General features: G+C 51.5%; 1 protein-coding gene across 1 annotated transcript in view; it reads left to right on the forward strand.

Annotated features, from left to right (window-relative positions):
• WNT3 (wingless-type MMTV integration site family, member 3) overlaps positions 1-8,707 on the forward strand; it is a 59,811-nt gene extending 51,104 nt beyond the window's left edge. The window contains exons 3-5 of the mRNA XM_012001927.1: positions 1,176-1,441; positions 2,385-2,872; positions 6,608-8,707. Of these exons, the coding sequence (XP_011857317.1) occupies positions 1,176-1,441; positions 2,385-2,864 (746 nt within the window). The 3' untranslated portion in view covers positions 2,865-2,872; positions 6,608-8,707. The remainder of the gene's footprint in view (positions 1-1,175; positions 1,442-2,384; positions 2,873-6,607) is intronic.
• Positions 8,708-11,182: the final 2,475 nt, after the last annotated feature.

Consider the following 11,182-nt stretch of genomic DNA (forward strand, 5'->3'; position numbering starts at 1 on the left):
GCACTCTCCGCCCTCCCGTCGGTGGAACTGGGACGGGACCCTCTGTAGGTGGCGCAGGAGGGCGTGGGGGCCGCGGAGAGCGGCCGGGGGAGCCACGAGGGGTCCCGGGTTTCCTTCTTGCAGCACTCGGCCCACAGCCCAGGAGAGGTGGAGGGCGCCTGGCTTCTGAATAAATTTGGTCACATTTATGACCAATTTTGCCGACTAGGCCGGCCCGGTGTTTCGCAGCCTGTGCCAGGTGGCGGGTCACCTCCGGCTCCGGGGTCCTGCTGTGAGGAGAGGGATGGTTGGGCTGCAGGTCTTGCAGGCCTTGGCCTCCCTGATCGTCAATGTCCACATCTATAAGATGAGTAAAACTTTCTATGTGAATGAAGCACATGCAGAGATGATGACCGTTGTGAGGAGGGTGGAGCACACCCCTGACAGTCTCCCCTTGCCCTGCGCTGGACCCTGGGATAGAACCAGGGGAATTGCGCCGTGTCTCTACCCTTCTGGGCGGGGCTTGGCCGTGTCTGGGCATGAGGGCAGGAGAATGGGGATGGGGAGACTGAGGCACGGGCCATTACCCTCCTGGTGAGAGGCTCTAGGGGCGGAGGGAAGCTGTGTCCATTTTACAAAAAGGGCAACAGAGACCGAGAAAATGAGAGGGGTCGCCCCTATGCATCCGGGTGCGGAAGGGGTGGGCCTGGGCAGGTTTAGGCTGTAGATTCCCAGGCCTCCCTCCTCACAGACCTGGAGCTCACTCAGGCGTGGGAGGGCTCAGGCCTGTGCTGGGTGGTCTCTGGACTTTGGGAAGGTGGAGGGCAAGGGGTGTGTGCCCAGCTCAGAAGTGGCTTCTGTTAAGGTTGCTGCCTCATCTCGGCAGCAGCCTGCCAGAGCTTTGGTGTTGGCCCCTGTTTCTAACAGGCACTGCTCTGCCCTGTGGCATTTGAGGCCCTGGGCTAATCAGTTAGCAGCCTGGGCCCTCAGTTTGCTCATCTGTGAAGTGGGGATACCCAACTGGGTCTAAACCAGCCAAAGAGGGTGGCGAAGCTGCCTCCGTCTTGCCTCAGGGCTGGTGAGCTCTTCAACTCTTCCTGGTCTCGTTCCCCTAACGTCCTGGCCTGGGAGGTGGAGGCAGGGCAGGTGCTCCCAGGCCGGGTCCTGAGTGCTGCCTCCCCACGGCCTCCCTGCAGCCACCCGCGAGTCGGCCTTCGTGCACGCCATCGCCTCGGCCGGCGTGGCCTTCGCCGTCACCCGCTCCTGCGCCGAGGGCACCTCCACCATTTGCGGCTGTGACTCGCATCATAAAGGGCCGCCTGGCGAAGGCTGGAAGTGGGGCGGCTGCAGCGAAGACGCTGACTTCGGGGTGTTAGTGTCCAGGGAGTTCGCGGACGCGCGTGAGAACAGGCCGGACGCACGCTCGGCCATGAACAAGCACAACAACGAGGCGGGCCGCACGGTGAGCCAGGCTGCCCTCCCCCAACCCTGCAGGGAGCCCCCCTCTCCTCCACCCCTCCCCCCGCCCTTCCCCTCTGGAGCTGGCCTGGCCCCCACCCCACCCCTTCTGGCAGCCCTGTGGGTCGTGGACTCCTTTTCCCCTTGGCCAGGCTTGGCCCCCTCCCCACCCCACAGCCACTTCGTCTGTCCACCCTCCTTCCTCCTTGGGCAGTTCCTGGACTCCACCCCACCCGGGTGAGTCGGCCTGGGAGCATGGCCACCCCGTGGAATCAGGTACCACCCACCCATCCTGTGCACCTTGTCACGCGGTGTAGGGCTGTCAAGTCCTGGGAACCTGGCTCTGAATTCAGCCTCCACTCCCTTACTGTGCTTGTATGATCTAGGGTGAGTCACATTAAGTTCCCAGCCCCAGTTTCCCCATGTGTTAAATGGAGATAACTCCTATTTCTTTTTTATTTTTATTTTTTGAGACGGAGTCTCGCTCTGTCGCTCAGGCTGGAGTGCAGTGGCTCGATCTTAGCTCCCTGCGACCTCCACCTCCCGAGTTCAAATGATTCTCCGCCATCACACCAGCTAATTTTTGTATTTTTGATAGAGACAGGGTTTCGCCATGTTGGCCAGGCTGGTCTTGAACTCCCGACCTCAGGTGATCCTCCCGCCTCAGCCTCCCAAAGTGCTGGGATTACCACCGCGCCCAGGCAACAACTCCTATTTCATATGCTGTGAGAAGTGGACGTGCTGTCTGCCCATGCTTGGGGTGTGAAGGGGGAGGGAAACATGGTCCTATTCTTTAGGTCTTGCCTCAGTCCCCATCAGTTCTCTTCCTGGCACAGAGGAGTAGAGAAGGCTGGAGGGAAGGTGGTGGGCAGGGGCAGAGAGGGAAGGCCCGGATGTGCCCCCTCATGAGGTCAGTCTGGGGGCCAGCTGCCACTCCTCTCCCCCAGACTATCCTGGACCACATGCACCTCAAATGCAAGTGTCACGGGCTGTCGGGCAGCTGTGAGGTGAAGACCTGCTGGTGGGCGCAGCCTGACTTCCGTGCCATTGGCGACTTCCTCAAGGACAAGTACGACAGCGCCTCGGAGATGGTAGTAGAGAAGCACCGTGAGTCCCGAGGCTGGGTGGAGACCCTCCGGGCCAAGTACTCGCTCTTCAAGCCGCCCACTGAGAGGGACCTGGTCTACTACGAGAACTCCCCCAACTTTTGTGAGCCCAACCCAGAGACGGGTTCTTTTGGCACAAGGGACCGGACTTGCAATGTCACCTCCCATGGCATTGATGGCTGCGATCTGCTCTGCTGTGGCCGTGGCCACAACACGAGGACGGAGAAGCGGAAGGAAAAATGCCACTGCATCTTCCACTGGTGCTGCTACGTCAGCTGCCAGGAGTGTATTCGCATCTACGATGTGCACACCTGCAAGTAGGGCACCAGGTAGGGCTCTGGGAAGGTGGGGGAGGCTGGGAGCCTGGGTGCAGGGAGTGGGGTTGTTTGCCCATCTCTTCTTCTTGACGACCCCCTTCTGTTTCTGAGCTATCCAAGACACACAAGTTCCCACAGTCAAAATAGGAAGCCAGGATTTTTCAAGCTTCCATGAGAATGGTCCTTGGGCAGAGACTTGGTGGATTGCACAAAGCACAGATAAAAACCCAGTGTTGGCTGGGTGCAGTGACTCACGCCTGTAATCCCAGCACTTTGGGAGGCTGAGGTGGATGGATCACCTGAGGTCAGGAGTTTGAGACCAGCCTGGCCAATATGATGAAACCCTGTCTCTACTAAAAATACAAAAATTAGCCGGGTGTCGTGGCAGGTGCCTGTAATCCCAGCTACTCAGGAGGCTGAGGCAGGAGGAGTGCTTGAACCTGGGCGACGGAGGTTGCAATGAACTGAGATTGCACCACCGGACTCCAGCCTGGGCGACAGAGTGAGACTCTATCTCAAAAAACAAAAAAACAAAAAAACAAAACAACAACAACAACAAAACAAAATCCAGTGTGTGCACATTAGCTACCAGCAATTGATTAACATTTTGACACAAGTTAGTAAGTTATGAGCCAGATCAAATTTTTGCATAGCCACTAGCTGTCATTCTTGAGCATTCTGTGGAGCTGTGGGGTTGGAAGCTGGGAGACCTGACGTCTGGTCCTAACTTTGTCAGTAACTTCCTGTTCTTTCACTTTTCTGGGCCTCAGCTTTCTTACTATAAAGTGGTGATGGTGTTGGGGGGTGGGGACAGTTTAAATACCTCAAGCGGAGAGCCGAAATGTCTCCTCTACCCCTGAGGCAGAGTCAGTGTGCGTCCACCTTGAACTTAGAGGGCAAGTTCTTGCACAAGCATCAATCTTACCGACCTCAGGGAGGTGGGTGGGGGGAAGCGGCATATAAACCTATATCCTGACAGATCTGAAGCTTGGGTGGAGTGGGGAGCACTCTCACCGAGTTTATGGATGATGACGGGGAGCAGGAGGGATTCAAGTTCAGAGTGGCTGGGATGAGTAATCAAAGGATCAAAGGCTGGTGGATTTTGTTCCCAAGCTTCCCAGAGGTGGCCTGCCTGGGAGGCGCTATGCAGTGGCCCTGGGTTTCACAGCACCCCGGGATAGGTCAGCATGGATGAGGATTGGTCCTGGACCCCAGGGGTGGAAGGTTTTTAAGGCTGGGGTGCCCTTTCCTCCTTTTCTCTCCCCTGAGAAGGAGCCTACTATGTCGAGACATGAGCATGGGTGTTGGAATTAGGCCCTGCCCTGCTCCAGCTCCTACCACTAGCCAACCGTGTGACCCAAGCAAGAAATTCTTCATAGACCTGGTTCCTCATCTGTCGTGCTCCCCAGAGGTGCTGTGAGGGACAAATGAAAGGACCCTGGGGACAGGGCTTAGTTAATTGGGAAGCACTTCCCTGCTGGGTCATTGTTGGCTGGGGCGGTGCTGGGGGACAGCAGTCTGTGAAAAGGTAGAGTCCCCCCTTGGTGATGCAGTTCCGCAGGGCGCCTCTGAGCTACTGGCACATGTCTGTGCCATAGGGAGTAGGGGAGGGAAGTGGACGGGCCTCTCTTGAGATATGGGAGGTACCTGACATCATGGAGAAGAGCTCTGGCTGAGGGGCGACTCACTCAGCCCCTCTAGGAAGCCCCTCGGTGCAGCTCAAATTCTGTCCTGGTGGGGACAGTTCGGAAAGGCCGCAGGTGGCACTGCCTTTCTTGGTGTCTGAACAAAAGCAGTGTGGGGAGTGGGAGAGGACGAAGGTGAGTCCAGTGGCTCCCCTCGTCTGCTCAGCTGTCTGGCCTGCGAGTGCCAGTGCCAGTTTCCTCCTCAGTTCAGTGGTGGTGACAACGGCAGCCCAGCAGAATTTTTTTTTTTTTTTTTTTTTTTTTGAGACTGAGTCTCGCTTTGTCACCCAGGCTGGAGTGAAGTGTGCGATCTCGGCTCACTGTGACCTCCGCCACCTGGGTTCAAGCGATTCTCCTGCCTCAGCCTCCCAAGTAGCTGGGATTATTATAGGCGCCCGCCACCATGATTGGCTAATTTTTGTATTTTTAGTAGAGACGGGTTTCGCCATGCTGGCCAGGCTGGTCTTGAACTCCTGACCTCACGTGATCCACCCGTCTTGGCCGCCCAAAGTGCTGGGATTACAGGCGTGAGCCACCGCGCCCAGCCAGAATCAGTACTCTTCATCAGCCCTCTTTCTCCTCATTTCTGAAATGGACAATGAATGGTTTTTTTTCCCTCAATCTTATGTAAAATGCTACATAGATATGGTTTCAAGATGCTGTGGTCCAAGTGGTTCCTACCCTGAATGCCTTCTCTGTGGAAGCTCTGGAGGCCTCACTCTGTGACCAGTGGAGGACACTCTTCCGACATGGTGCCCTTCTGATGAACACTCCCAGGCCAGCTCTTCCGCCTCACTGAACCCTGGCTTCTTCATTTGTGAACTGGGGATGAGAACTGTATTCTGTGTAGGGTTGTCCTGTGGACTGGAGACCTGGCACATGAAGGGCCTGGCCCGGGGCCCAGGTGCTCAGAGGATAACCACAGAGGCTCCTGGGCCAAGCAGAGCTGACCTCCCAGAGCCACCTCTGCAGGCGAGCTGCCTGCTCTAGAGCAATGGGCCCAGGCCGGCCGAGACTCTGCTACTCCCTGCCGACGCTGTAGGCAAGACGGGAGCCTGCGGGATGCACTGGCAGGGATGGCAGGGAACAGAGTCTTTAGCTGTTCTCTTGGCTTCCCCGACAGTCTTGGCAGTGCAGGCAGGAGAGAGAAGCGAGTCCCAGAGCAGGCCCCGGCCCCCCCACATGGCGAGGAGAGAGCCCCTGTCAAATGGCTTGTATCCTTCCTTTGTGGGGGAAACACCTTTTCTGTAGCTTTTTGTAGCTTTTACCCAGTGTCTCTGGCTAACCATTGATTTGGTGCCTTACAAGTGCCAGATTTATTCCTCGTCACTCTGCTGTTGTGAGCATGGTGAGCTGGAAAGGTTCCGGCAAGAGTCAAGTGGCCTGGCTGCGCCCAGTCCTGGATCTGTTACTGCCTTGCTGAGAGACCTTGGATGTGTCCCTTCAATCTGGCTGAGCCTGTTTCTGCCTCTGTAAAGTAGTCTTACCTTGGCCTCGTCAGCCCCCAGAGGAGCTGGGTGTTGACTGGGAATGCTTCAAACCCTTTGTGAGATATGACTATGCAAATGAATAAAATGAGCACACTGCTGCTCCAATGGGAAGGAATTGTTCGTAATTAAGTAGGCTTTCTCCCATTTGGACAGCTCATTATCAAGCTATTTGGTGCGGTACAAAAACACAGTGCATGCCTGGCGGGAGCCCAGCACAGCAGCTGACTCGGAGTTGGGGACTGGGCCCTCGGCCGGGCACTGTTTCTCCCGTCCTGAGTGACCTGCTCCTGGGCTTCCTGTTGTCCAAGGCCCTCAGCTAGAGGTGGGGGAGGTAGAATTTCGATCCCATTCTGTGAACTCAAAAGCCCTGCTTCTCCTGTGAATCATACAACCTCCCTCAACAGTAGGCACAAAGCACAGAGGACAGCTTGGAGAAGCCACCCAAGTCCTCATCGCCTCTGAGCACCAGGGACATGTTCAGCTTCATCAGCAGCCTTTGATCTTTGAACCCCAATGGGTGGTCTCTGGGAACAGAATTATGTTTCTAATTCTTCCTCTTTATTTTCCCCAAGGGCGCTGGGAAGGGGTGAAGTGTGTGGCTGGGCAGATTCAGCGAAGTCTCATGGGAAGCAGGACCTAGAGCCGGGCGCAGCCCTCAGCGTCAGACAGCAAGGAACTGTCACCAGCCGCACGCGTGGTAAATGACCCAGACCCAACTCGCCTGTGGACGGGGAGGCTCTCCCTCTCTCTCATCTTACATTTCTCACCCTACTCTGGATGGTGTGTGGTTTTTAAAGAAGGGGGCTTTCTTTTTAGTTCTCTAGGGTCTGATAGGAACAGACCTGAGGCTTATCTTTGCACACGTTAAAGAAAATAAAAATGAAAAAAAAATTCGACTCCAACAGAACAGGCTGGGCTAATGTGAGCTCTCGGCCTGGCAGTCAAGATATCAGCATGGGCAAGGTTCTGTTTCCAAACTGCTGCTTCTGGTGACATTCCAAGACGCCTGTGAGGTGGGAGTCAGGAAGTAGGGTGCACCCCTGCAGTCTCCTTTTCTTGGTCTACTCCCATTCAAATTTGAGCTAATTTCTCATTCTGATAAAAGCCATAGGTTTAGCTAGGATGAAGTGGTAGGGAGGTCCGCGTCAGTTATTAGAGTAGGATTTGGAGTTTGGAAGAACTGGCAGCTCAGGGTGGCCTGGTCAGCCATTTGAAGAGCAGCTCTGTGTTCTTCTGTCTCATTTTCTCTATAACCCTGTTCTGCACGAGAGGCAGTCAGATCTCAAAATCCTTTTCTACCATTCTGCAGTTTCCACTGTCAATGCAGTTTTTTTTTTTTTTTTTTTTTTTTGTGGTAGTGGACATTGTAAATAGGTTATGTAAGGGGGCAAGTCTTCTCCAGCTCAAATGGCTTCCTAAATAAAGAAGCAGTATCTTCGGAAGGGGCCATTCAGTCCTTCCCAGCCGTGCTCACCTGCAGATTCTGTGTACAGATACTCCGGGTAGAGCAGCTGGACTCCAGGTCACCTTAGTGTAAGTTAGACAAAGAATCCATGAGGGAGTAGCAATCGATTCCTGAAATTCCAACTTCGTGACTAGCAGATGGGAAGGATGAAAACCATCCCTTTGCTTCCTCTCCAGTACGGACCCATCTTACTGTGTGCTTTCCTCTCTGGGGCCAATGTGAGTAAACACGGACAGAGTTCTTTCCCCCAGCTCCTCCTCCCTCACCTGCATGCTGAGATAGCTTCCACCCATGCAGTTCCCAAGGATCTGGATTAGAAGTTCAAAGGGGAACCAGCAGTCACGTACTCCCTCTGGTGAAGCATTTCACGGCTGAGTTCTCCCTGAGGCATACTGGTCCAGCCGAGGGTCCTAGAGAAAGCTAGCAAAAGGGAGGCACATGGATTTCACAGTACGAATCAGTTCAACAACTGTCTTAGGGAGAATCAGAAAGAATAGATGCAGCAGGGGAATGAGCAGAACAAAGGTTTTTCTTTCTCCCCCTTCCCTCTGGGGTCTACCTGAGCCTGACCTAAAATACCGGGTCAGCGATCTCCCAGCTGGTGCAGGCGGGCTTGCCAAGGCGGCCGTCCAGGAGCCCGCCTTCACTCCTAAATCTGCTGGCCACAAGCCCTGCTAAAGATACACATCTCCCCCCTCCGCCGAGTCTGAAATGCCCCTCCCCATCTCACCTTAGACTGAAAAGTTTTAAATCATGTCAACTGGATAATGCTTGCTTTATGTGAGAATACTTCAGCAGAATGGATACGAATTTTCAAAACAATCTTTTCATATCTATGTATTCTATATTAAAAGTGATAAAGTCATGTTTCTGGGGCGTATTCAAGTAGCTGACAAGTAATTATTTAATAATAGTACATGAGTGCATTGTAATGATTCTCGCCGTAGTCAGGTAATAGTATCCAACCGAAATTTCCTACCAACCTGCTGTATCCAAAGTTTTGTAAAAAGTTGTAGAAGTTGTTGATCTTTTTGATTTTATATTCAAAAAGTCTCTTTTTATAAATATTATTTATTATACAATGTATATACCTTTGAGTTAACTAAGATTATATATTATATAAATATATATATATTTGGAGAAAATATATTTCATCATGCAGTTTTTTTCTGTTAAGTCATTAAAGAGAAGGTAAACAAACCTAAAATGGATACATTGTACACTGTGTGGAGTTTCCAGATTAATGCTCAGGAGGTCAAGGATATGAGATTCTGAACATAGTGGCCTCAGCTAATTAAATGACCAAGTGAAGGTCATTTCCTCTTTTCTCTAAGCAAGATCGTCAGACATGTCCTGGACAGTGGGTCTGATATACCATAGGACATTCTTAAAGGCTTCTTTTGTTCTAAGTTAACTTCTAACAATGAATTTCCAGTTTTAGAAAACAACAATGTGGGTACTAATTCATTTCACAGACTCAAGTATTTTCCATGTACAAATTAATGTCACAGGCACTCCTAAAAGATGTGGCCCAAGGCCAGCAGACCGCAGGGGTGGCCACTGCCTTAATCCCCTCCTCACCATGTTTTCAACTCCATTTAATGGGAAAATAGGATTTTCTCTATTGAAAATGAAACTTGACTGAAAATGGTCTGTCCCCTGCTAGCTCCACTGTGAGAGCTAAGCCGTAGAAGAGGTAGGTTGGTCGATAAGAAGAAAGGGTGTGCCCTGGGCTGTGGGCTGTCTGGAGCAAGTGTCATTTGAAGTTGGTTTGGGTTTAGGTAGAAAGGGCCTGCCAGTGGGCATGCTCTGGGGACGGGCACCCTCTCAGATCGCCGCTTCACAGGACCCAGTGGAAGCTCACAGGTTATGCCTTCTCAACAATGAGATACCACAAGTTGGTTTTATGACAACAGACACTCCTTTAGTTTTCAGACCTACCCATAAAATGTCACCTTTGGTTTATTTGGCACATTATTTCAGAGAATGACAAAAATATTTTTTCTTTCTCTTTCTCCTGATCTACCTCAATTAGGAACAAATCTTACCTCACTACAAAGAGAAATAATGAGAACAGGCTGGGTGGGGTGGCTCATGCCTGTAATCCCAGCACTTTGGGAGGCCGAGGTTGGGGTGGGGGGGATCACTTGAGGTCAGGAGTTCGAGACCAGCCTGGCCAACATGGTGAAAGCCCGTTTTTACTAAAAATACAAAAATTAGCAGCTGGGCGTGGTGGTCCATACCTATATCCCAGCTACTCGGGAGGCTGAAGCAGGAGAATCACTTGAACCTGGGAGGCGGAGGTTGCAATGAGCTGAGATCGCACCACTCTACTCCAGCCTGGGCAACAAGGCGAGACTCTATCTCAAAAAAAAAAAAAAAAAAAAACCAGGAAAATCAAGCCATGAGCCACCTGTGGTGGAGGCGGGCTGCTCTGTGCTGCATTCAGACCTCTAACCTGAGGTTAGGAATAGCCACCATGCACTCTGTTCATGCACTCTGTTTTGCCCATGATGTGTCTTTAGCCCCTGAAAAGCTGAAACCACAAAAACTGTTATGCTTCAGCTGTACAACGAATTGGACACGTACAGGATACAGATCCCCTCTACATCTTACAGTCTGGTCATTTTTATTTCATTTTGACTTTTTATTTTACTTTTGCATAAAGCTAATGAAGGTTGACTACACCTTTTCTGAAATGCTTGGGACCAGAAATGTTTCAGACTTTGGAAGATTTGCATATATACAATGAGGTATCTTGAGGATGGGACCCAAGTCTCAACACGAAATTCGTTTGTTTCATATGCACCTTACACACATAGCCTGAAGGTAATTTTATAAAATATTTTTAATAATGTTGTGCATGAATCAGTTTTGACTGCATTTTGAATTTTGATTGCTACCTGTCACACAAGGTCAGGTGTGGAATTTTTCACTTGTGGCATCCTGTCGGTGCTGAAAAGTTTTAGATTTTACAGCACTTCAGATTTTGGATTTTTAGATTAGGGATGCTCAACCTGAACTTATCTATCCCAGCATTCTGGGTACTTTTTCCTTTTTTTTTTTTTTTTTTTTTGAGATAGGATCTTGCTCTGTTGCCCAGACTGGAGTGCAGTGGTGTGATCATGGCTCACTGCAGCCTCAACCTCCTGGGCTCAAGTGACCTCCTACCTCAGGCTCCCATGTAGCTGGGACCATAGGCCATGTGTCACCATGCCCAGCTAATTTTTAAATTTTTTTTTTAGAGACGAGGTCTTGCTATGTTGCTCAGGCTGGTCTTGAACTCCTAGCCTCAAGTGATCCTCCCACCTCAGCCTCTCAAACTGTTGGGATTACAGGCATGAGCCACCCCGTCTGGCCAGTCCTTTTTCAATCAATGAAGATTACCAAATATTTAAATGGCCCGTATTCATACTAATGAAGACCATTTGTAATCCTATAATTAATCATAGTTTTTATTTTATTTTTTTTTTAATTTTTTTTTTTTATTTTTGAGATGGAGTCTCACTCTGCCGCCCAGGCTGGAGTGCAGTGGCGCTCTCTGCTCACTGCAAGCTCCGCCTCCTGGGTTTACGCCATTGCCCTGCCTCAGCCTCCTGAGTAGCTGGGACTACAGGCGCCCGCCACCTCGCCCGGCTAGTTTTTTTGTATTTTTTAGTAGAGACGGGGTTTCACCGTGTTA

Source organism: Mandrillus leucophaeus, unplaced genomic scaffold (assembly GCF_000951045.1).
Source record: "Mandrillus leucophaeus isolate KB7577 unplaced genomic scaffold, Mleu.le_1.0 Scaffold670, whole genome shotgun sequence".
In the NCBI taxonomy this organism is placed as follows: Eukaryota; Metazoa; Chordata; class Mammalia; order Primates; family Cercopithecidae; genus Mandrillus; species Mandrillus leucophaeus.